The sequence below is a fragment of the Manis pentadactyla genome, chromosome 5 (genome assembly GCF_030020395.1).
Source record: "Manis pentadactyla isolate mManPen7 chromosome 5, mManPen7.hap1, whole genome shotgun sequence".
Lineage (NCBI taxonomy): Eukaryota > Metazoa > Chordata > Mammalia > Pholidota > Manidae > Manis > Manis pentadactyla.
In genome coordinates, this window is record NC_080023.1 from 20,576,021 (window position 1) to 20,602,911 (window position 26,891).

The window sequence follows — 26,891 nt, forward strand, 5'->3', positions numbered from 1 at the left end:
AAAGAGAAGGGACTCAGACTTGACCCAGAATTTATATAAATCCAGCCTCATAGCAGCGAGAGGCCCTGAAACAAGGTCTGATACTGTGTTAACATCACAGGGGCCAGACTCTGGGCCTGGGATGCCTGGAGAGAGGGGCCTTCTGCCACCTATATATGTTCAAAAGTTAATGGGTTACCAGAAATAATCCCTCTCATAAGGAAGACTTCTTTTATTGTCTCTTTGAGGAGAATGCCTGGACTTGAGGACTTCCGTATGGTGACAACCACAACTATGAAAAAGAACAAATAAAAACCACTTACCAGGAGTCAATGGTATAAAAATAATTTTTATTTACTACTGTAAATAAAGTAGTGCAAAGAGTAGTTTGGACCCACAATATTGCATCACTGGTTTATTTACTACCTTAGCAGCATGTAGTATACAGTCTGCTGTTCCTTCCTCTCTCCCTCCCTCCCTCTTTCTCTGTCTCCACACACAAACACACACACATGCACACACACATGCACACACACACACACACACACCCCAGACTCAGGCAAGCATAGGGATGGGGATGAGACTATGAGCTGAAGGCTTTTTTCCTGCATATTCCACTACTGCCAGTCTATTCTAATGGGTAATTCATGGAGAAGACTGCTGTTAAATACTAAGGATTTTCTAAATGTTATTGTCTGGATTGCATTTGAAAAGTAAATGATATCCAACAGTGTCATTAAATGATTCAGAAGCACTATGACCCCAGAAAAATTCAAGGAGAAAAATGTAAACCCATTTACAAAGCTATCACCTCCTGTGCATTTCCAACCATAACCTATTTATTTCAAGGTGCCTTAGAACTGCTGGGTCTTGGAAGTCAAATGGAAATCTGTCAATTGGACTTCGAGGAGCTGGGCTGTGACAAACACATGTACTGCAGTATTATCTGACTGGCAGAGAAATCACAATTTTCTGTTCTTTAATGAAAGGCAACAAACACGGGCTAAGTTCTTCAAACATATCTCTGTGTAAGGATTTGGATATGCCTCAGGGTGATCTGTGATTCCCCACACACAATCACCAGGAATGGGTGTCTGCAATGACCCAGTTAACCTTTCAGACACACCCCTATGATCAGAATGTTCCTTGTATTTGATAACCTTTGGCATAACCTCTGTCTGCTCTGGGTTATTTCCTTGTAATTTGATAAAAAAAAAAAAGAAAGACACCAAGTACAAAATTCGCATCCAGCTGACAAGACATTTAAGGTGTTTGATCAGTATAATGCTCTGCCCCCAGCTTTCCAATACCAGCTGTTGAAAGGACTCTCTCGTCTTGAAAGACCTGGGATGCCCAGTTCACCCACGTGGCTCTGGGTTATTGGCGACTGTGGGCTGGTCCTGAGCAGAGGCGTCTGCACCTAGAGTCCCAGCTGCACTTGCAGGGGGAGCACTTGGGTCTGAGGAGGTCTGGGCTGGTGTCATCTGGGAACCGCTGGCTGCAAAGACACACATACAACAGGTGCTGAATATTCAAAACAGTGCATGCAGGATGCACAACCACACCTAGACCCTAGCAAACCAAGAGATGCTTCTAGTCTAGGGGTCGTGACACTAACTAGATAAACAACTTTGGACCTATTATCTCAGTTCTTTGGACTTTGGTGTCCCCTTCTATCAAATGGTAGGCTACAATAGATGTGCAAAGGGTTCTGACATCCTGAGACTCTAAGTTCTGCAATTATGTTGTGACTTCCAGGAAAATATTTTAATAGAAAAAAGAAAAAAAATCAACTCTCTATGCATCTGTGGTCATCTCTCTTTTCTTCCCATGATGCTGATACAAAGCTAGCTGTAAATTATCCCCATCAATCAGAAAGGACAGTTGGTTTTATTCACATTCATAGCCCATTTGGATGATGTACTAAATTTGGCTTAAGCTACTTTATTTAAATAAATGTGTTTAAGTTTTGGAAAACATAATTACTAGGTTGAATTTTTAGCTATCTACCTTTAGTAAGGAGGCAGGACAACCACCAACATTCGGGAGGCTCATAAAGTTTTATACTTGATGATAGTGATTTTCAAATGTGGGCCTTCTTCACTCCCAGGGAAAAGTCAGCAATGTCAGTAGACATTTTTGGTTTTCACAATGGGAGGGCGGGTTGCTGTTGGCATATAATCGGTGGGGCCAGGGATGCTGCTAAGGGACAATGCATGGGATAGACCCCTACAACAAAGAATGATCCAGCTCCAAGTATCAACAGTGCTGAGACTGAGACTAACACACCCTACTTTAGGCAGTGAGGCTGCAGATGTCGTGCTTAATAAGCTTGCAGCCTCTAGAACCCAGCTATTAAGCCCTTTACCAGTTATGTGACCCTGGACAAGTTACCCCTCCTTCTGCCTCTATAAAATAGGCAAAATAGTTTCTATACCTTGTTGTTTGTTATAAGGATTAAATGAGTTAATGTATACGAAGTGGTTAGAACAGTGTCTGGCATGCCTAGGTACTCAACAAATGTTAGCTATTAATACCAGTGACCTGGTGTGCCATGGAAATGTGTTAAGATTTACTGATCTCAGGGACACAGCTTGCAGGGCTGATGAAAGAGTTGGTGCATTTGTTTCTGGGATCCTTACAGTTTTCTTTTAGGTCCCAGTAGCCTATGAAAGCAGCAGAAACTTTGAAGCCAGAATGACCAGGAGTCACATGGTTCTGACACTTAGCAGTTGAGTGATCTTGGGCAAGTTACTTAACCTCCTGAGCTGTAGTTTCTTCATCTGTAAAATGGGTTCAGTTTGCAGGGATACGTAACAGATGGCTAGCACAGTGGCCATAGTCTGGGCAAACAATTGTTAGTTTGCCTTTAAGCAGTGATCTTCACCAAGCTCAGCAATCCTTGAGTCTTAGACAATTTTTAGTAGGTGGAACTATTTTTAAAGGTTCCCCTATGTCCAGCCTGAAATGCACTGACTTCAAGGAGATGTCATCACATGTTGACAATCTGACTTCTAGATAAACTCTTCAAGAGTACCACCTCTAAGGGGCCATTCTAGGAAATTCAGGAATGGGCTCCAAGGCCTCTGGCTTTGCCGGATATATAAAGAAATCCTCCTAGGAATTCCTTCAGATAGCTACAGAAGATCTTGTAGATCCAGAGACTGTTCTGAAACAACAGGACAGCAGCTATGGGAGGGAAGCCAGGGTGTGGCATAATGACGTGACATTTCTAGATTAAAGGCATCCCTCTGGCAGGTGATCTCACCAAGACAAGAAGCATGAGGTCCAGTGATGCGGTACAAAGACCATTTGCTGGAGTCAGGAGAGCTGGTCAGGGCAAATCTCATTTATCCACCGCTAATAGGTAACACTGGGGTAGATTCTGAAGGGCAGACGTTTCACCCAGAAATGCTTTAATCTCATAGGCCTGTTTTCCTTCTCTGTGAAGTAAGGGGCTTGGATCAGATGGTGTCCAAAACCCCCCTGGGCCTATGATTTATCTTTCTGATGATCTCTGAGGAAGTAAATGAGGTACTAAGGCATGTATTTTTCCTTTTCAAGCTCAGGGAAATGTTTAAATTGCCATGGTAACAAGATAAATCTGCAATCAGTTTTCTGATTTAAACAAAAAAGTGCCAATGTGTGAATGGAGAAGGAACACATTAGTATTGCCACAGTTTAAATGTTCTTGAAAGAGCTTAATAAAAATGTTCCATGTTTCTACACCAAGTTTGTTATTATCCATGTGAGTACACTTCCCTTTCCACTGGGGGGCTTGCAATCAGTGGACAAGCCCCCCAACAGCCCATCATCACTTCAAAGTCACCTCTTTGTCTCTGCTCACCTGGAATATGTGCTAATTTGATTACAGGATTAGAATCAAGGTAGCCAGGAAAATAAGTGTGGTATTTAAGAAATTATAGAGTATATTCCAGAGCCAAATAAAAGTGACTTTGGATTACTTGCTGCTCAAGGGACCATTTTCTGTACACTAGTGAAAATAATCAAGCACTGGCCCCAAGTGGTGTGGACCGTGTAGACCAGGCGTTGGCAAACTGCAGCCAGCTCATGGGCCAAACTTGGCTTGCTGTGTGTTTTTGTATGGCTCACAATCTAAGAATGGTTTCTGCATTTTTCAATGGCTAAACAAAAATCAAGGGAAGACCACTATTTTGTGACATGTGAAAAACACATGAGATTCCTATTTTCATGTCCATAAAGTAAAGTTCTACTGGAAACCAGTCATACCCATTGGTTTTCATATACCATCAATGACTACTTTCACATAATATCAAAGTTGAGTTGTGAGAGAGATGGCCCTCAAAGCCCAGAACATTTATTATTTGGCCCTTTGCAGAAAAAGTTTGCCAACCTCTGTTACGGACCATTGTAGGAAAAATGTCTGCTTGCCAGTTGACCAGATGGGAGCATAACAGAAAAAAGAACACAAGGGAGTATATTGTGTTAATCCTCAGTAGTAGAATGTTTGCAAAGATGGGGTACAAGGCAGTGAGCCAGGGAGAAACCCTGGAGATCATATGCTCGGGACATGCTGCTTCATTTGGGCCCCTGGATGTAGCAGAGCCCACGGTAAGTATGAGATTCATGTCACCTAAACATTTCTTAGGAGTAGAACTACCACGTGGGCACCAAGGCTCATGAGATAAAAAAGGTCACATCTCCCCATTACATGGCCCTGACTTTAAGGCTACTGTTTTTTTTCATGAGCACCACTTTGTGACATTTTCCTGTAATTTTAGTAGCAACCTCATTAACTGGAAATATGGAGGACGAGAAAAGAGCAGGAAATGGTTTAATTGATCTTGTTCATACCACCTTACTCTTTTAAAAAGACCACTAGGCTAACCATTTGGGCAGAAAGGATGCATCAGCTGAAATTATGAACATTCTGATTAGGCTGACGGTGGTTAAAGAGCTACTAGTCATACCTGGGAGCTGGTGGTCCTGCAGATCTTGGTCTATAGTGTGCAGTCTATTTAGATATAAAGTTTACACTAAAACCACTAAGGTAGGACTCTCTTTGACATGGTAATTTCCAGTCTCTCCCTCTGTTCCCCCCTTTACCTTTCTGCAGGCAGTCAGCCAGGCTCCGTGCTTTTTTCTGTCTCAGGGGAGATTTGTGGCAGGGCAGAAATGAAGATGGTTGTAGAGATACTTAAGATTTTTTGTTTTTTTAAAAGGCTGAGTCCATTAAGGCAATTACGGTTGGCACCTCTGACAGGGAAAGGAGATGGAGAGAGCTTTAGAGATGCAATGAGGCAGGGAAATGGGGTTTTTGGAGTCTGGGAAAGTGGCTGAGCCCAGCTGTGGGTTGTACCTGCTGCAGAGCCCTCATCTTGCCCTGTAGCTATTTGAGGAAGGAAGACTTGGGAATAAAAAAGCTAATGGTGCTCAGCTTTGGCAGAGATGACAGGCCTCCCAGGTGACCCAGAAGCTGCAAAGTCAGTGGACCTGGAGGGGTGGCAGAGGCCGGGGCCGGGTGTGCGCTGCTGTCAGACCGATGACCACGTGAGTGGTCCTCGCGCTAGCCAACACCCAGGGACCTCTGTGTGACCTGGGATACATCAGCCCTGGGGGAGACCCAGCTGCCTGGTGGAAGGCCAGCGAGGAGTCAAAAAACCAGCTATCTCAAAGGAAATAAAAGGGATGTGCAATGTTTTTTGTGTATGTGTTTCGGTTCTCTTGATAGACTAGTCAATATCTTTGTTTAGATGCTTTTAAAAAAGGTTTTATGTTTTATAAAGAGTCTAACAACATAGAAAAACATGCTAGTTTCTGGTAATTGTGTCTGTTCCTGAGGTAAAGCAAGCTAGGTAAGGGCCAGCGCCACCTGGTGTCAGCATGCTTTAACTGCAGTAAAATGCCCTGAGGATATTACTTCTTGGGAGCTACCCACCAACGTTTGTTGAATTCTAAGCCCCTTACATTGTGTTATCTCACTTGGTTCTCTCAACTACAACAGGACGAAGGTGTACAACTACTTTCACTGTTTTATAGAAGGGAAAACTGAGGCACAGACAGACACTCTCCCTTGCCCAAGGTCACACAGTGAGTGAGGGTCAGGGCCAGAATCTCTGCCACCTGACTCCCAAGCCTGTGCTCTTAACTACGGTCCTGCACTGCTTAGCCTTATGAACACAGGACAATTTAATGTGGCAAACGTGGTGAAGTGTCGGCTATATATCACAGAGCACATAAACTCTGGAGGAAAATGAAGGCAATTGGAGCCAATGCAAAATTGATGGACAGCTCAATTTAAAGGTTTGACCATAAATCATTAATTTTTAAAAACAACCAACTGGAAAAATGCAAGTCACAAAATGACAAAGATCCCTAACTTATAGCACGATCCTTACACAAAGTCACTTAAGGGAGGTTCCTAACTCTCCAGGCCCGCCCTTCTTCAGTCTGTCAGCATAGAGGCCATCACTGTGTTTGCCTCTCAATGCATCTACTGCCAGCATCAACCCCAGGCTCCCTGCCCCGTGGGGCAGATCATGGGCACCAGCTCCTCCAGACACACCAGTGGTAGAAACCGTGCCTCTGAGCAGGCTCCCTGCAGCCTGTTCTGTGCCTCTTTGGCCCCTGCCCACCACCCAATCGCTGATGGAATACCTTTTTATTCCAAAGTTATTGACACATTTGCATTTATGTCGAGGACTTTAAAAATATGAAAATAATTTACTACATGTTTTAACTCAACACTAGTTCTAACATAGGCACTGCTATGGGGGCACATTTTGGAAGTATGTGGAGACTTATTTTATTTATTTTTCTACCTCTAGGCCTTTACTCCTCAAAGTGTGGTCCATGGAACAGCAGTGTGGACATCAGCTGAAACCCTGCTGGAAATGCTGAATCTCAGAACTTACCCCCAGAACTAACAAATCAGAACCTGTGTGAGCCTGGGGTGATTCACATGCACATTAGAATTAAAAGGCACAGGCTAGAATTTGCATATTATAATACATATGATTTTATAATATTTATTTTTATTTCTCCTTTATATTACTGTTAGGGCATTACTTTTTAAAATGTGTGTGTAAGCAGGTTAATTATCATTCATTTCAGAGTGAAGAATGTGCTACAGAATATTTCTTACATAAGGGGACAAAATGTCAGAGAGGTAGCAACTGCTACTTTAAAGTGCTATGAGTCTGAACACTTTTAAAATTATGCTGCCCTACATCCTTCCTTTATTTAGTGATTTTAGGTAGCCCACTTCATCCCTTTGGCCTCAATTTCTTCATCTGTAAAATGAAGGGCATGGAATTAAATTATTTTTAAGATCCCATCCAGACTTCCCTAAGGCTAGTCAACAGGGAAGGAGGTATGCACAGGAAGAAACAAGTGAGGGAATTTGAAAACAATGAAGCAAATGTGTGAGATAGCAAAGGATACATAGGAAGGGGAAGATAATCCAAAGAGCAGGAGGGACAAGGAGACAAGGATGTGGAGGGACTGATAATGAAGACATGAAGAAAGGAAAAAGACACAACTTCTGATCAAAACAATTCCACCAGCCCATGAATTTTCATGGCTACCAGCTGGCGTAAAATCATAAAGACAATTTTCAGCTCCTCTAATGCAATTGCATTTGTAGTAATCATAACAATATTTCTACAGAATAAAAATGACAAAGATAATTTGAAATGGAAAACACTGACAAGATGTAAAATAAATGTGCTATACCTGGCAACAAATTTAGAGACGGCACAAAATTTGCATGAGGAAAATTTATAAGCCAGCATAGTACAGGACATGAAACCTGGAAGGGCTTGTGATGGGTCCTAGTTCACCTTCTCAGGTAATCAGAGGGAAATGATTCCGTATTAGCCTCTTGCTACAGTGACTTCCTTCTCACTATCAAGTCCTTTTGATTTTCATTGTCTGCTACACAAATAATGGCTGTGAGGATGCTCACAGGCCATGTCCAATCCTAATTTACCCATTTGTAAATGACCCTGTTGGTCTTGATGAGGGATTATGTCCTCTGTAGCCATCCAAGATGGTGGAAACTTGTAATTCTCCACTGAGAGATGTCTGTAAATTTGAGGACCTACTAAGTGTGAGAAAGCATAAGTGACAGGAGTAAGGCCTTCCTCTGACCTAGATTATGGTCTAACAGGGGAGATAAGCATAATAGCTAACATGTATTGAGAGAGTTTTATATGCCAGGTAAACATAATAGCTAAGATTTAACTATAGTAGTCACTTTGCTAAGTGTCATGCATAGTTATTTTATGGACCCTTTTAACATCCCTGGAAGGAGCTACTATTAGAACCTCATTTTGTTGATGAGAAATTGGGAGATCAGGAAAGTGAAATAACTCACTGTAGTCACGCAGCTAACAACAAGTAGCCAGGCCTGGACTCTAAGCCCAAATCAATGGAGATGTCCTCCTTAAACACTGCCCTACATGAGCTCAGGAAAAAAAAAACATGACTAGCTGGAAGCACAGTAAACTAAAGGTTCACTTTGTATTCCTCCTTGGCCCTGCCCTCTGAACCCATGTGACTGGGTGTTTTGTTCATCAGGAGTGCTTATTTACCATCCCACACATTTGCTTCCTTGACTGGGGTGAATAGGAACACTTCATGCTGAAGGGGGCTTCAGAGCTGGGTTTTAAGGCACAGAGAGGTAGAACTTCGATACCAGATGTATTTTCAATCAGTGAAAACATTTTAGTTTAATTTCTTAAGCTTCTTATTTTTGAACAATCCTTGCTTGCTTTGAGAACTAGAGCAATAATTTGGACTTTCTATCAGCCAGAGATGATGATACACCCCAGGGGATACCCCCACCCCATGAATGACCATCCTCCTGAAAAGAAATAGCATCGCCAAGGGACAGTGGCATCTTTTTGGTAGGGAAAAAGAACCCCCCAACTTTTTGTATTGCCCTGGCTTTTTATAAATTGTTACCTGAGACAGACTGGAAATACTGCACAGTCCAGGCAATCATTATGGACAGCAGGAAAGTTCCCAGAAAGTAGATCTGCAAAATCCAAAGCACATGTCAGGTGGCTGACAAAGACCAGGGACCCTGGGGGCAGAGCTGGCGGGGACTGTACCTACCAGGGCAGAGTGCAGGATGGTGCCCCAGATAAGCCGTAAGTGAAGGTAAAGCCAGGCCAGGGAGCAGGGGCTGAAGGACTCCTCGCTACTGTGGCTCCAGCACCTGTGGACGGAAAGCACGTGGCATCCTGACGTGCTGGTGAACTTTGGCAGTGTTACTCATGACCAGCACTTTAAGGTCATCAAACCCACTGCCCTCTGCTTTGGGCAAATGGGCACACTTGAGATGAGAGATGAAGAAATAAGGCCAGTTCTAAGGGGCTTGGGCTTGCCCTCAAATTCCAGGGTCCTGCAGTAATCTCAGAAAAAGGTCAGTCTTGTGCTTAATAAAAAGCCAAAGGCTCAAGGAGGACCCTGAAGCACGGGGGCTGCCAGAGGGATACTTATGTCCAAGTGTCTGTCCGAAGTCCAAGCTTCGGAATGCCTCCCTATCCTGCAGAAAACTATTGTCTAATCAGATATGTTATTTTTTCCACTCTCGTGGAAAACCCTGGTCAGCACTTTAACTTCAGACCAAGCAGATTCTGTATCTAAAGTCTCAGATACTAGAAAAGGGAAATAAGTGTGGGTCTAGCTCAGTGCTCTCTCTCTAATCGACATGAATCCTGAGCTCTTTTTGTAACAACTGACATTACCGAGTAAGAGGAAGGCTGACTTCAGCCAAGAAGCAGACATCACCCTCTTGGGTTCTCCCAGATTCCACGGTATTAAGGAGGCTCTGAACTCACCTTTCATACAGCTCCTGGAGGATGGAGATGTTATTAGAATGGATAGTTGGGTCAATTTCCAAGAAATCCAAAATATGATGTGGAATTGTAGCACCTTCCTCAATCAGCAGGGCCAGGTTAAAAAACCCCTGAGAACAAGCCACAAACCAAACTCATCAACTCCTTATGGTAAAACCCAGACACACACCCTTTGTCAGAGTGTAAGCTTTTGCAACCTTTAGACTTCTTTTTCAGCCCCTTGAGCCAGATGGTTTTGTCATCTTCACTGATGAATTGTTTCTCTAACTCTATGCATCTGAGAAGTTTATGTGCAGGAGAACCAGGAGGCTTTCAGAGGATGCTGTGTCCCATCTGCTCAGAAGTCAGTCAACCAGGGGATCTGTCCTTTCCTGCTCACTCTCTCAAAACAGAACTCATTGGAAAATGTGCCCTTGTATCATCAACAAAACCAGAATACCGAGCAGAAGACAAATGTCCACCGCTTACGGGCTGCATGCTCTGGGTCACCATCAGCATATCAGAAATCTAACAAAATGGTTTTGTGGCTGGTGGTGCTACTCATGACTGACACTGTACTGCAGAGAATCTCTCATGCAGGGAATAATGGGCGGGTGTTTGTCTCATCTCTCCTCAGCCACTGTGGAAAACCTCCTATCACCATCTTCTTGGCACAGACTTCTACTCTGGTCGCTTCCATACCTCTTCCTCATATGCCTTGTTCTTGACCCTCAGAGGAAGGACCTGCCTCACTGGGTTGTGCAGATCCAATAAAATAACATACTTAAGAGTCTGATGAGAGAGATGCTTATAATGGATGGAAACTATTATACTACCTGGAGGAGATGCACTGTCCATCATGAGCTGAGCATGTGGCCAGATGAAGAAATAAACAAAAGGTGATATGTTACTTACCATTAGGGTTTACAAATTTCACTGGATTGTTGCTCTTCAAAGAGTTCATAATCATGTTTTAATGACTTAGATCCTTTTTGACCTCTCCTTTCCATTGCCACAGACAACAATCGAAATGAAACCACCATCCCCTGGGGTTTTATACACTAGGACTCTCAAAAGCATCCTATATAATAATCATGGTAAAAGTAAGAGCAGCTAACATTTTCTGGGTGCATGCTATCTGAGGCATTGTTCTGTTTTATATGTATTCACTTCATCCTTATAACAGCAAATTGAGCTAGGTACTATTATCTTCCCCATTTTACAGATGAGGAAACTGAGGCACAGGACCCAGGGTCTCTAATCTTAACCTCCCATGCTGCCAACCAACCTCCAAACAGCAAGTGTTAACTATCTTTAAGACATACACACAGAGGCAGAAAACAGAATTTTTCTCCATTCTGTGAAAGGAAGGTGCTCTTAAAACTTGAGGTGTTAAAAGAGAAGAATAAAAAAATTTTAGTATCTCTGAACAATGGAAAAATAACAAAATTAATATAAATGGGAAAATAGATGAAGGGAATATTTGTATGCAACATAGTAGCTTAAGATTCATTATCTATTGGGCAAATGTATAAAGAACTAATATGATCTAAATGAAAAAAAAACCAGTATCAAAACTCTAATTGATAAACAGGTACAGAATAGAGAATTCACATAACAAATATGAAGCATAAATTATCAGAGACAAGGACACACAAAAGAGTCCATCCTCACTAGTAATCAAATAAATGCAATTTAAAGCAGTAAGAAAGTACCAACTTATAATTACTCAATTAGCAAAATTAAGTCATGAAAACATCCAGTGCAGATAAGACTTTAATTATTCTATACTTACATACTGCTTGGTGATAGATTAATTGGAAAACCCTTTCAGAAAGCAGATCAGTAATATACTGTTATATAGCCATCAAACCATTTAGACTGTTTGACTAAGTAATAGTATCCCTTAGAATTTAAGGAAATTATTCAAATGGAGATAAAGATGAAAATATGAAAGTGTTCACTGTAACACTAGCTATAATTGCAACACAATAGGAAAGTGTACTCGAGTCTTCCCTTATAGACTATAAATCCCATGAAGGCAAGAATATTATTTATGTTTTCATCTCACATCCCACCACTAAGTATGTCTAAGACATGGCAGGACTGAATAAACAGATCAATGAATAAATCTACAAAGGAAAGAACAAATGTCCCCCGATAAGAGAAAGCTTAATAAATTACAGTCCATCAGCTCAACAGAATATGAGGCAGTGGTTACGTAATCACTACACAGCCTAGGCAATAAAATGCACACATTCCTATAATATGTGAGAGGAGGCAGATTTTTGAAGTGGGATGCACATGCTAGTGAACACTCCCGGGGTGCACTTGCCTGTGGGCAGGGATGAGAAGAGAGCATGAAGATAGGAAGGAGTAAAACTCCTGTCATGGAATTGTGAGGGCATTCTTTAACTTTTATTTTCTTTTAAAATTATCTTTTAATGTTTTCATAACGCTGTCTTTCCAAAAAATAACAATCGGAGTTGAAAAAAAAAGTTCAAGGCTAATTTCCAGGGACAGCAGATATTGCCTAAGGGAGTTCGGCTTGATAGCAAATCCTGTTAGCATCAACTCCTATTTCATTCCAGAAGTAATAATAGAATAGATCACACCCCAGGCACTTAGTGCAGGGCTCAGAAGTTTACCTTAAATATTTGAATCCTCATAACCTATGAAGCAGATACTATTATTAACCCCAGTTTACAAATGAGAAAGCAAAGACTCAGTGATATATGACTTGCCATTCACAGATAGCTATGAAGTGATAGAGATGTGGGATTTTAATCCCTACAAAAAAGCACTCTGATGTAGTACTTCCTTAAAAAAAATAAGACTATGATAGGAAAATTTTGTAACTTTTGCTCTGTGATCAGACCCCAAAATGCACCACCAGAAACCTGTTGCACAACAAGATGACAACTTTCCCAACTTCCATTGTGAAAATGATCCTAAGATCCCCACAGGAGAATTCCAATGAGCAAATGCAGAATGAGGGAATTAGAGAATCATTGTGAGCACATCACAGCACCAATTACCACAGGCAACATCTGAGGAAGAATACTAAAATTAGCAGGCATAAGTTAGAGAAGAAATAATCACAAACTATCTCCCCAAGATATCTATACATTAAAAGGGAGAAAAATATTAACTTCACAGTTAAAAACTACCTTAACCAAGTGATTGAGATAAGCCTGATCACTAACAGGACCTACTGACATCATGTACACCTTATATGATACAGTGAGAAGAACACATCACTTCTGTGCTTCCCTTACCCAATGCCTAACTTCATTCTACTCATGAGAAAACAGAAGATGGACCCAAATCAGGGCACAGTCTCAAAATACCCAACCAGTGTTCTTCAAAAGCATCAAGGTCATGACAGCAAGGAAAGACAGAGAAACTGTTACTGTTTGAAGAAGACTAAAGAAATGACAACCAAAGGCAGGGTGTGATCCTGGAACAGGAAAAGGATATTAGTGGAAAAACAAGTGACATCCAACTAGAGTCTGAAGTGTACCTGATGGTATGGAGCCAACTTTGATATCTTAGTTTGACACCAATATTGTGGTTATGCAAGATATTCTCAATAGGAGAAGCTAGGTAAGCATATATGGCAACTTTCTGTACTGTTTCTGTAACTTTTCTATAAATCTAAAAATATTCCAAAATAATAAATTTTTTAAAAAGTCACTGAGAGCAAAGTCATATCATTGAAGTACTGGCCCAACTATACGAGCAAACCACTTCCCAGTCCGACCACACTTCCAGTTTCTTGAATTTCTACCTGGAGAGTTTGATGGAATTTGGTGGAAAGACTCCTGGGCTTGGAGCCCGAAGACCTGGGTCCTGAATGCTTTACCTACAACCTGATTGTTGGGCCTTGAACAATCTATCACCTTGTAGTCTTGGTTGCCTTCACTATGAAATGGGTATAATAAACCCCATCTTCAGGAGGCTGCTGCTAGAACAGTGTGAGAAACATGGTAGGTGCTCCATAAAGACTTGCCATGATGGTTAGTGTCCTCGTAGAGTTGTTGTGAGGGGTTTGTGACAATGGATGAGAAATGGCTTTGTAAACTGTGAGGCAGATATAGATGGAGGGTGAGAGGGTTGTGGGGGAGCTTCTGAAGACTCAAGGCCTTGTAGCCTCACAAACGGGCATTGCCAGGAGCTCACATCTGCTGTTTACCTGTGAGTCTCCATCCAGAGCTGCTTGGGCGTACATCTGCACAGACAACTCAAGGTCTTGTGACTGGTTTTGGTGGCCATAGTAGTAAAGGTCTCCCATTTTCAAATATGCTGCGGGACAAAAAGCACAGGTCCATTTGTCAAGTAGTTTTATTTCAGACCAACATTGTACATGACGGACCCATTCACACAACTGAGCATTTTTCCTACCAGAATCTGAACACAGAAATCACTATTTCCTTGGTGTCAGAAGGGGAGAAAAAGGCTTTGTGCCAAGCATCCCCATTTCTAGACACATTTTCTTCCTTTGTGCACAGCACTCCTGAATGGGTCTGTTTGTGAGAAGTGCGGTCTGCAACCTCACACTCCCATCAGCCAAGGTGGCTGGAGGCACTTTATTTCACATCTGAAGTTTTGCTGCCTGGGCTTCATGACTGATGGGCATTCTTTTAGTCTGTTTAAGCCATATAGTGCATTCTTCCTCCAAAGAAAAAGTTTTGTTTAAGAGTGTGTGTACCACTCCAAGTCCAATCAGAAAAAACAGATTCCATGTCAAGGAGTTCAAAGGCAGGATTATAACACAGGGAATTGGTTACCAGGGCCTTGGAAGAGCTGAAAGTCACATGGGTAACCATACGCAGCCTAGAGCTCAGCAACAGAGGACCACGCTGTTACCCTGCCTAGATCTGCGACCACCGAAGCTGGAGCCATGGAGATGAGGCCGTTGCTGGAGATACATCCAAAGCAGAGAGAAAAGGGGAAAAATACTCGGGCTTCTCGCAAGCTCCCAACCTGCCATCTCTGGCCAGCTCCTCCCATTGGCTGAAACTAATCACACAAGGGGAGGAGCCTGCAGCTCCTGGGGTAAGACCTTTCCCATACAGGCAGAGCACAGGAAGATGAGGAATACGTTGGAGGGCAAAAGGCAAATGACTGGCCCAGAAAATCTCCATAATGCTTTCTCTTTAGAATTCTCTCCAGCTCTCAAGAAATGGTGGGTCCAAGCATTTAGTGGATAATGCACGAGCAGCGCATTGATTGAGACTGAGAGCAGAATTTAGTCATGATCTTAACGGCAGATATTTTTCAGTCTCTTTCCTAATTGTTGAGAAATATCACACTTCATACAAAGCTGTTAGATGTTCCCTGTGTACTAAAGATTAAAAGCTTCCAGTGCTTCCATTTAGCATCCATTTTGCTATACATACCAAATGAAGGAGCATCGATTTGAAAAACAGAGAAATTATAGTATCTCCAAACACAATTAATACCCAAGTATTTCTTGGCCAGGTCCTAAGGGGAAAAAGGGGAAAAAATTATTTCATTTATATTTCGGCCTGGTGACTAATTTTGCCTCCATAAAATCCAATTCATTATCCTTAACTTTGGAGCTTTTGCTCTGAGAAGAATGCATTTACTTACAGGCCTCTCCTCACAGATGTGTGCTAAATTTGTCTGTGACACTTCAATTCCAGTTTCTGCTGCTAAAACATAATACAGCAAAGCTTCATGCCTAAAAATAGACGATTAATAATAAATTTCATATAGTGGCTCTTACTAATAGTCACAGAGCTTTATATTCAAACACAAGAGGGCACAAAATAAGCAGCTTTTTTAAAAAAAACCACAAAATCATGAGGTTTTTAAAAAAATAAATACTGTTAAAAATACTGCCTGCACTGATTTATTTTCTGTCTAAAAGGCTGAACTCAAGAGAGAAGGTTGGAGAGCTGGTTGGCACAACAGCTACCTCTACTGGCCGATGGTATACGGCCGGCCGGCTGGGCTGCTGTCCATTAGCCTTAGGTCCCTCAATCCTTCCATCCTCGCTTAGAGAGGAAAAGTGGTATTAAGAAAAAGCCCTCTGCCTTTGAGTCCTCTGTTTTGTGAAGGACTTTACAGGGCTTAGGATTCTGAACAAGCTTAATTAAAGCTGCACTTTCGTGGCCCATTAGAAGTTTGGCAAAGGAGAGGCAAAAAAAACTAATGTTTGACACCACTACTACTTGAATGATTGCAAACCATGGGAGATCACTTTTTAACTATTGAAAGACTAGTACACCATTCATAATATAGAGTAATGGCAAGGGTTTGGGGAAATGGACATATTCCTACAACCACTGCTATTGTTAAATGTGCAAAGTCTTAAGAATGCATATATGTATCACTTGGTCCAACAGGTCTCCCTGTTGGGGGACATTGTGAGGATTTATTCTAAAGAAACAATCACAAACATGTGCCAAGATTCTGTGACAACAGACTTCATAGTAGAGCTATTTATATGAATAAAAAAACATTGGAAGCAACTTAAACATCTGAAAATCACAGTTAAATTAACCCACAGTGCAGCCATTTTCAGATGAGGCCATTAAAATAATGTTGCAGAACAGTATGCAAGAATGTAGAAGATGTTTATGCAAATTTTCCAATCAATGGTGGGGGGGAGGGCAGAATTAAAAAGTGCATTTTTGTAAGACCAAAATAAAACTGAATGCACACTCTATACACAGAGATACGCATATGCAGAGACAAAATAAAACCTAAAAACGATCTACCAAAATGCTAACAGCACTTATCTGTAGGTGGTGAGAATGCAAGTAATATTTATTTTCTTCTTTTTACTTCTCTAATTTCCCCTATTTTCTCTGTTACCCAGTTTCTGAGTAAAAAATTATTTTAACTATAAATAGTTGCTTCTGAAACGGATTTTTCATTTTAAGTACTTAACAGTAAGAACTCTTTCTTCAATTTAGCTCACCTAGGGACTGGTTTAAGGAAGAGTTGGGGAAGGTGGGCTTGTGAGAATAAGGGAAGAAGATTCTGAAATCATCTTTTCTACACTACTAGCAGCTTCTGACAGACCATCCCTTGGGGACAGAGAGAGGTGACTGGAGGTCAAATTAGGACAGTCAGACCTTCAGTCAGACTTCCTGCAGCTCACGAGCCACGTAGCTGCTGAGTGAGCTGTTTCTCAGCCTCCAAGATACCCAAGGCAGCCGACCAATTAGTCATGACTCATGCTAAAGGGAGACGAGGGGAGCTATGCACTGCCCCCTGCGTAGGCAAGCCAGATAACAAGCCCACAGCTGCAGCCGCAACACCACAAAAGATGCCTAGGCATTATCTTACACAGCGTGCCAAAATTACATTTGGTGACAAGTATTCTCAGAGCAGAGTTCAGGCGGAGGGGCTGCAAGGGAAGCCTAACATTCTGCAGTTAGGAACCATCCAAAGGTCTTATCATCTCAAGTTTCTTCAGAGACACTCAGGTTGGCCCCAGTGCTTGGTTTTCCCCGGGAATGGAGAGGGATGGAGATGGTGTAGACTTGCCAGCTCAAGGTCAAACATCAAGTCGACTCCCTCTGCCACCATTAATAAATGGACTGTGGCTTATGTTATTTAAATGTAGTAACATGAGTTTTTATTAGACAGCAGTTGGCAGACTGTTAGAATTTGGTGGGGGAAAAGGGATAAGGTAAACACTGCCTGAAAGAATAGACTCACTTTGATAACCTTTATAAAAATAATACTTTGTCTCTAAAGTTACCCTGGGGGGGGGGGTGGAGGGCAAGGAGGAATAAGTTTTATAGGAGATTTCCACCGTCCAATTACTGTATCAGTCAGGAGGACATTTCATGGAGCTTTCAAGTGTTTCCTTTGAGGAAGCACTAAAAGCCATCAAAAAGATGTGTCTAAAAACATCATTATCAATAGAAGTACCGAATGGAAATCACCTCTGTCTTCCACCTTGCAGAAGCAATCAGCAGATGTCAGTGCACCCCATATCACCACCACTATTTTTGTATATTTAAGAGTGAATTATAGGCGGGGCCTAGAACATTCAAGACCAGACTTTCTCAGCTTATTAAAACTTCTGAGAAAAAAATACCTCTGCAGAAACCCTACCCATATTCAGCCTCCCAGCACATTACTCTTATTTGTGTTTCAACAGAAACTGCATCAAAGTATTAATTACAGGTATTTCCATGTTTATATTCATGAAATACAGGTTTACTCAGTGCTTGCTGTGGGCAGGAAGCCCAAAGACAAGGCACAAAACTGTGCTGTCCTTCCGTGAACTTCCTCAAGGTTTAGGAAGGCAGCCAGAGCTTCAGTTTATTTCCAATGCACTGAAGTGAGATTGTCACCCAGAGAGTCATTCTGACGGGGATGGGTGGGAGATGGAGGAGAAGACAAAGGGATTTAGAGCAAAGAACAGGTTTAGGGGCCACCCCTCCACTTCAGACTTGGCATACACATTTATAGAACTTTTTTAACGATAGATCTTACTAATCAAGCCTTTGGCTGCTTGCTATGAATTGTGAATTTTGAGCACCTCTAAGCAGTTTCTCAAACAATTGCATAATTTTTTTCTGGGCTCTTTTCTGCCAATGCCTGAAGCAGCTCAAATGGGATGGATGAAAAAAATCCTGGTTTCTCAGTGGAATTCAGAAACCTGGCTCTACTCCAAAAAGGTGAATCTCTTCCAATGGGAACTTTGCATGCCCTTATCTTGCCTCAAACCCAGTATAATCAGACTAACCTCTTGGGTTAATATTTGGGATACATTTAAGATAAAGGACAATAAACACCTAGCTCTCAGATAAAACACATGGGAGTAAGGTAGACAGAAATGAAACATGACAGCCTGCCTCTCCTTAGCTGACTTCTCCTGGTGTCCGAGGACAGCCTCAGGCATGAAAACATTATCTTATGCCTATGCAGCAAAAGGCCCTTTCCTCAATCACGCTCTTCTTTTAAACTATCTCATATAAATCTTAGAACAACGCAGAAAAGCACAAGCTCATCAAACTGACACATGTAAGTTGAAAATAATGTCCAGAATAAATTCACTCACAGAAAATGAAAAAAAGGGGATGGACTTGGGACACTGATGGATGATTTAGTTCTATTACAGCAAAATAGATGGTACTAAAAAAAGCCACGTGGTGGTGTGGGGAGGCCAACACTCATATATTTCCTATTTAACCTCTGGGGCGGGTTTGGAGGTTTGGCGTACCAAGGAGATAGGAGCCCTCTGCCTCAAATATATTTGGACAAAGATTTTCCCATTGGAATGGACACTAGATGTTTCTTTCTATTGATAAGAAAAGGCCTTGAATCCAGATTGAGACTTATCTTTAACAATACTCAGCATTAGCATCAAGACTGGCAAGGATATGGAGAAACAAAAATGAATACATGGTTGGCAGGAGAGTGAATTAGTAAAATCATTTTGGAAAAAAATTGACATTGTCTTGTAAAGTCAAACATATGCCTATTCCTAACCCCACTCCTAAGTGCTCTAGAGAAACTCTTCCTATGTGTGCCAGGATATATGTTAAAAAATGTTCATGGCCATGTTATTCTTAAAAAAAAAAAAAGCATCCTAAATATGTGTTAATATGAAAATTGGTAAGTAAATTGTGGTATGTGACAGCAGAAAAAATGAATGGCTTACAAGTGTGTGCATTAAGGAATATGAATCTCAGAAACATAATGTCTAGTAAAAAAAAAACAGCTGAAGAATTACCTAGGATTCTAATAATATGAGGTTCACAAACAAGGAAAACTAAAGTCTATTGCTTAGGCATATATCCATTTTGGCAAAACTATAAAGAAAGTCGGGCAAATCAATGACAAGATTTGGGATGATGATTACTTCTGGGTATTGGAGGGGTAGGTTTAATCTTGGAGGGAAATGCAGGGGGCTTCAGCAGTTCATTTTCTCAATTAGCATTATAGGTGTTGTTTTATTGTTTTGCTTTGGAGACTTACATATACACTACATATTATTTTGTACATATCAATTATTATATGATAAAAGAAAAAAACAGCTTAACTGGCTCATGGCACATCTCCCAATGCTCAGTTCTGTTTAGCTGGATTCTGAACGAGCTCCCCCTTTCAGACTGTCCCTTCTCTTTACCATCAAACACAGTTGTTTTGTTCAACATCTTGGAGCCCACCTTTATCATGTCACTACCTTTTCCCAAAACTATCAATGGCTCCCCACTGATTCACAAATTAAGTAAAAAGTATAGGACTTGTCATTCAAGATTCCATAAAGCAGCACCTCTTTGATCTAGTTATACATCACTCCCTTTTACAAATCTTACCTTCAAGGCAAACTGCATGGCTTAAACTTTTCTAGACTCATCCAGAATTCTCCTATCTCTTTGCTTTTGTTCCCACTATTCCCTTCACCACAAATGCTGTTCCCTGCATGGCTAAGTAGAAATTCCATCCTTCCCTTAAGGCTATCCTCTGCTATCTCCATCATAAAGTCTGGCCCAAATCCTCCAAATCAGAGGGAATCTTTTCCTTCTTAGAATCCCTGATGCTCTGTGTATACTGCTAATGGCCCTAGAGCAGTTGTTCTGTCTATGCAACTTAGTTATTCATCCAGTAGCTTTTGAGCACTTCCCAGGTACCACTAGGTGCTGGGCACTGGGATACAAATCAGAGGGCAACCCTCAAGTAAAGAGCAATCATAATCCATGGAAGGGCAAGAAGGAGTAAGGAGTTAAGCAGGACTTCTGGGCAGAGGGAAGTGCAAAGGCCTAGAGGGAGGATAGAATGTGGGCCACTTGGGCACTGCAGGTAGTACAGCACGAGCAAGAGGAGAGGAAGCAAGCTTCCCCAAGCCCTTCTTGTGCATGCCTTGCAGCTTAGGGCAAGGCACCCTACATTTATGTGTGCTCAGTAAAATTTGCTGAGCTGAATCCAAACTCATGGACAATGTAGAACACACTTAATTTCCCTGTATCCACCAAGGAAAAAAAAAAACCAATCTCATGTCATGGCTGAATATTCTAAGGATAAAAGAGCACAAAAATCTTAATTCATCTCAGCCTTCACAGTACATTTTAAAATGTGCTTCAAAAGCATTTGTGATGTTAAATTCAAAAGTAGGCAAGAAAGCTAAGCTATTAATAGATACATTCTTTATGGAAAAAACTGTCAGACATCTTGGTTTGAGTGGGAATGGGGTGGGGGATGTGTTTACAGATGTGCTCCCTTTAGGAAAACCCACATTTGAACACTTTGATATTTGAATGCATAGTTCACCCTAAGAAGCTTGTGGGAGTAAGGGGTGGGAAGTTTGGAAGCTGAGAAATAGAGCAAATTAAAGTCACATTTGGGAGTTTTATGAACTGATGCTCACTTGGAAAACAAGATAAAACACCACAGAAATGGTAAGGTGTGTCATTGGAAAATAATCATTTCATTAAAAAATTTTATTTCAGTTATGCAAATTGAGGCCACAGGTAATAAACTCTCATAAGATGATAATGATAAACATTTTTAGTTGGTGCTTTTCTCATTGGGTTCATTTCCTCTGCATTCTTTAATGTAAGATTATTGTTCACTGAAATGCTATCTGTTGACTATGTGGGCACTCATGGACCAAAGGAGAAAATGGCATTCTTTTGGGCTTCCGTTTTAATTTTTAATTAGTGTTCAGACCAGAGTATAATCGTTGATTGGTCTGATCTAATGTCTTTGAGGCAGTGGACCAAAGGGATATGTGCTGATTTGCAGACCCTTTTTTAGTTATTACTGAAATACCTAGATCATTAAGGCAATAAGCCAGTTAAGAAAATGTGACCCAAGGGAAAAATAAGACAAGAGTGCTAGGACTGGTAGAAGAAAACAAAAAGATGGAGTCAGAGTTTGGAGAGGTGTACCCTTATTTGTAAAAAAAAGTAATAGCAAATAGGAGCATTTGCAAGTCCTCCTATGTGGTGCCTTAACCTATAGAGTACAGGATGAGATTTGCTATCTCCAAAAGAAGAAAGTTAGGACAGGGAAGTCTGTTTGGCTGTGACACTGAAGGCTGGTAAGTTCCAGCAATCCCAGGCCCCTGGCCATGGAAGATGCAGTAAAATATCTTGGAAGGATGTAGCCTGAGCCCTGAACACACTGCTCTCTTCCTCCCATGGACAAGGCGGAAAATCCTGGCCTTTCTGTGGTCTGCCAGTAGGAGGCAGAGGGTCAGCTAAGATCCCTCGTGCCATCGCCAGAGACTCTAAAATCAAGGGAACATGTTTGAAAGAAAAGAGAAGTCAATACATTCGTGTGTCTCTCAACTTGATGAATGTGGACGCTCCCCCTAGAGAACTAATTTTTGTCCATAATTAAATATGGAAATGTTATGTTTTCCAATCAACAGCCAATCAGTCTGTGATACTCTGAATATTGCTGGGAAGCAATGATTTCCCTGCAAATTGCTTTTTTGGTTGCATTTTAAGACTCCATCTCATAAGATCGCACTGACAGATTGAAGCTATGGGCTGAGAAAGTTCACTCTAACGTGGATCGCAAGCTTACCATGAGCCTTCCAGGTAGGCGTTGAGGCCTTTGCGAATGACATGGCCCAAGTAGCCATTTTTCTCAGCTACATGCTTTGCCCATCTGAAAAGGAAAGGGGAAAGAAAATATCCAAACTGTGGCAAATTAGATCATTGCTTTTTTCTTTCCTTATATGACTTCAATAAATCCCACTGGGGGAATATTTTGCTTGTTAGAATTTTTATAGAGCAACAAACCAGAACTGAATGTTTAGAAGGTAAAAAAGGATACATTTTGAGAGCATTGCAATCACTGCCCTTTCTTACAGATGCTTAGGAGTTGTCATTTATGGAAACAAAGAAATGAAAGGTACCTAATGAAAAATATCCACCACCAAAGTGGGGAAAGATAATGTTCACCAAGAGTTCCAGTGCTCGCTCAACTGAAACGTGTTTATTGATTTATTATAAGGTTACCCTATTTCTTTCTGTCCCATAATTTATCCTGGAGAGGTTTATTAATAATAACCTAGTCTGTTGTAATTTTTAGACTTACAACCATAAAAAGATCATTATTATAAGAGTACATAACTAAAAGCTAATGGAAGAGGGAAATAGAATTTTTGAAACAATTGACTAATACAAAGGAAGGTTAAAAAAAGAGAAAAAGGAAACAAAGAACAGAAAGAACAGATAAGGAATAATAAATAGAAAAAGGTATATTTAAAAACCAAATACAGCCATAATTATATTAAATGTAAATGGTTTAAATATACCAACTAAAAACGAAAATTGTCAGACTAAATAAAAAAGATGCAAAAACCCAATTATATGTTGCTTACAAGTATACGCTACTTATAAGAAACATATATTAAAATTAAAGGACAGAGAAAGATTGAAAGTAAAAGGATGGAAAAAGATATAAAATGTAAACTCTAACAAAATAAGCAGGTGTACCAAAATCAACCATATGATGGTCATAAAGCAGGCTTCAACCAATTCAAAGGATTGAAGTGACTCAGGATATATTCTTTGATCATGGTGGAATTAAGCTAGAAATCAATACAAAAAGATACCAGTAAAAGCCATGAAATACACAAATGTTCATACCAAATAGCCTAACTAACAGTGATAAAAAATCTCAAGTCTAAGTTAAGTTTTATCACTGAGTTCAGGTCAGGTTAGGTTTGCTCTCAAATGTCATGAAAAACCACCTTTGGAGAGCCAGACTATTGGTGTGACAGTGGTCTAAAACAGAGGTCTGCAAACTCTTCTTTCTGCTGGCAAGATAGTAAATGTCTTAAATCTGTGAGCCACGTGTGGTCTTAGCTGAATGTTCCTCCTTGTTTGTGTGTTTGCTTGTTTTGTAACTCTTTACAAACATAAAAGGCATTTTTAGCTCTCGGGACCACATAAAACAGGTGGTGGGCCACATGTTACCTGTGGGCCATAGTTTGCCAACCCCTATAAAACATTTCCAGACACGTATAACCTCAAAAATGTGCCTCATGCTCATGTTATTTAGGAAGCTACCATAGGCTATGCTGTACCAAAATGTAAGAATAAATTGAAAAAGAGGAAGAAATAGAGTGCAGCAAAGAGAACTGAAAAAGACAGAGATAAAGGGAAAGGGAACCCCATAACGATGATGGAAGTTAAGTTCAGGAGGGGAGCCCTGTCCTGTACAATGACGTCAGAAGAAATGTAGCAAAGAAGATTAAATTAATAGGATGGCTGGTGGATCTTGACATACTGAGAAGGGTTCAGACAACTACAGGAGAATTTGGAGATCAAGTACGTAGCAAATGGTAAGTACATAGAAGCTACACATCTAAAGAACAATCAAATATAATCACTTTACAATAAATAAGTTAATAATGAAATATAATTATTCCATAGAAACTAAAAAGTTTTGCAAGAAAGAAAAAGTAGTTATAAAATACTACATGGCTCAGCTGTGACTAGCATTTACATAGTCATGATAATGTAAACCTTGATACAAATCTAACCAAACTAATGATATGCTAATTGGGAAGATGGGAGAGGAAAGGAAGACAATGCTTATAAATGAAAGTAACAGAAATAGTGGTATAAGCATGTCATTTAAAAACAGAGGTAAACAAAAAAGAAATCAATAAATGATAGAAAGTGATTTATTCTTGGGAGCAGGCAACAGAGTCTGGGGTGGAGTAGGCTGAGATTTCCTATTCTTTCTTGTCAGATGATTTTATTTTAATTACATTTATTTATTTTTGCCTTCTCAAATTATGTGGATTTTTAAACTATGTACATGTATACTGATAAGAATAAAAATGAAATTTAAAACATGCAAAAACAAAGGAAAAGGAACTCCATTTTCTGAGGCTTGGTGAATGTAAGTACATGGCTTCCCCTTCAGACCCAACGACTGACAGATTCTTACACAACCGCCTTCTCAGGATCTCTGGGGAATGTCTCCAGGTTGCCTGTCATATAGTAGAGGGAACACCACAAAGTTCCTTCGATGTGTCCTCCTTGGGCAGCCTTATGGAAATATTCACCAGCGAGAGTCTGTAGAGAGACGAACAAAATGTCACTCTCACTAGTGAGAGACCTCCCAGCTGGGCGTGGTTTAACCAGGGCCAAGGCGGTGAAATATTTAACACCCGATATTCTCAGAGCTTATAACTTCTGATATCTGTAAGAAAACGAGTCAAGTTCCAGGAAGACAGCCAGCCACAGGAGATGGCCTCTAGGTATGACGATCTTCACTGCAGCTATTCTGGTGATTAAGTTAAAGAAGCCAAAATGTAACTACAAATATCACTGTCATCTCATTTGATCCTCACGTAACCCCTGCAAGCTGGACAGAAGATGGTAGCAGGAGTCACACCAGGTGAAAATTCAGGCATTTGTTTTCCTAACCCGACTTCATACCTTTTTTTCAAACTCATGTACAAAAACTGCATTTCCATTAGGAAGGTGAGAATTAGAATATGACAATAAAAACGCCCACACTCACAGATGTGTGGGAGGGTTACCAGACACTGGCAATGCATAAAAATATACAAACTCCGATGTAGTCAGACGCAGAGGGGAAAAAATACAACACTTAGATGGGTATGTTCCACTAATCACCATTATTTTTCTGAGAAAGGGAGCTCTCATTTTTAAGCATGGGCTCTGGAGTCAGATAGGCTTGGGTTCAAATCCCAGCTCTGCTCCTCACTAGCTGTGTGGGCATTTAGTTAATCTCTCCAACCGAGAGAAACATGATTGAGATAAACTCATTTCTTTAGCTGAAAAATGTGGCTTCTGATTGCACCTGGCATGAAAGGTTGTTGCAAGAATTGAAGGAGATGACATATTCTTGAGACTTAGCACAGTGCTTCACAAAAAATAATCTTCCAGTTCCCCACCCCCCATGTCTGCTGCTGCCAGTCTCATCCACCCACCAAATGCCCATCCACCCATCCCATCTCCACGCGAATGTCTCCATCCCATTGCCAAAAACCCTGGCATCATCCTGATTCCTCTCCCTCATCACACCTCACATCCAATGTATCAGCAAGTCCTGTCACCTTGACCTTCAAATATATCCAGAATCCAGTCACATTTCAGCTCCTGTGATATTGTGTATCCTTTCCCACTTGGATCCAATGCGTTAATCCTCTGCTTCCATTTTCATCTCCTTCAATCCTAGTTTCTGCTAGGATCTAGGCGTAGCCTTTTGAAAAACAACCTATTGCTGTCCAAAGCTGCCCAGGGCTTTCCATCCCCTCTGGAGCAGCTGTGTCCTCACAATGAGCTGGACACCTGCCTCTCTGGCCTGTCTCCCACCTGCCCCCAACTCCCCTGCTTTCTGCTCCCGCCACTCTAGCCTCCCTGCCCCTCCTGGAGCATGCCAAGCTGCTTTCTCCTCAGAGGTTTTGTCCTGGCTGTTCCTTGCCTTTTGGAATGTTCTCCTCCCAGATATCTTCAAGACTCCTTTAGGAGTCTGTACAATGTCATATTATCAGAGAGGCCATCTCTGATCTTTTGCTTTATTTCTCCATAACATTTACCTCCACCTGCCCTTACATTATGTACTTATTTGTTTATTGTTTTTCTCGCCCCCTGGAATGTAAGCTTCCCAAGAACAGGGACTATTTTGTCTGCTGCTGTATCCCCAGTGCCTGGAAGAGTGCCTGACATAGGGTGGGAGGTCAATAAATTTTGCTGAATGTAATGGTGGAAGGATTATAATTACCATCCTCAATATTATTATTAATAACGAAGGGCTTCCCTTTCACAAAGGGATCCAGGTCCTGACCCTACTACTTGTATGACTGAGTAAAGTTATATAACCTCTCAGAGCCCCAGTGACTTTTTCTGTAAAATAGATACTAATAGCATCCATTTCAGAGGATAGTTAGGGTGACAAGGGATGGGCATGGGAAGTGTTTGTGAGTGTCTGGCACAAAGCAAATGCTCAACAAACACTAAAGATTGTCACTGTTATTTTTATGATCCTTCAACCTGGTTTCACATCAGGCAACCCTATCTGGACTCACCTTTCTTTGCTTTCAAAAGGATCAATCTCTGACTCTCTCTCAGCTTGTATCATCTCCCCTTCACT

The 26,891-nt window shown here is 41.1% G+C and overlaps 1 protein-coding gene across 1 annotated transcript in view; it reads right to left on the bottom strand.

Moving 5' to 3' along the window:
- Positions 1 to 308: 308 nt before the first annotated feature.
- Positions 309 to 26,891, bottom strand: part of SEL1L3 (SEL1L family member 3) — a 94,787-nt gene continuing 68,204 nt past the window's right edge. Inside the window, exons 16-24 of the mRNA XM_036900543.2 lie at positions 24,717 to 24,844; positions 22,335 to 22,418; positions 15,423 to 15,513; positions 15,209 to 15,293; positions 14,002 to 14,111; positions 9,810 to 9,937; positions 9,082 to 9,184; positions 8,929 to 9,001; positions 309 to 1,477 (exon numbers count right to left, since the gene is read on the bottom strand). Of these exons, the coding sequence (XP_036756438.2) occupies positions 1,338 to 1,477; positions 8,929 to 9,001; positions 9,082 to 9,184; positions 9,810 to 9,937; positions 14,002 to 14,111; positions 15,209 to 15,293; positions 15,423 to 15,513; positions 22,335 to 22,418; positions 24,717 to 24,844 (942 nt within the window). The 3' untranslated portion in view covers positions 309 to 1,337. The remainder of the gene's footprint in view (positions 1,478 to 8,928; positions 9,002 to 9,081; positions 9,185 to 9,809; positions 9,938 to 14,001; positions 14,112 to 15,208; positions 15,294 to 15,422; positions 15,514 to 22,334; positions 22,419 to 24,716; positions 24,845 to 26,891) is intronic.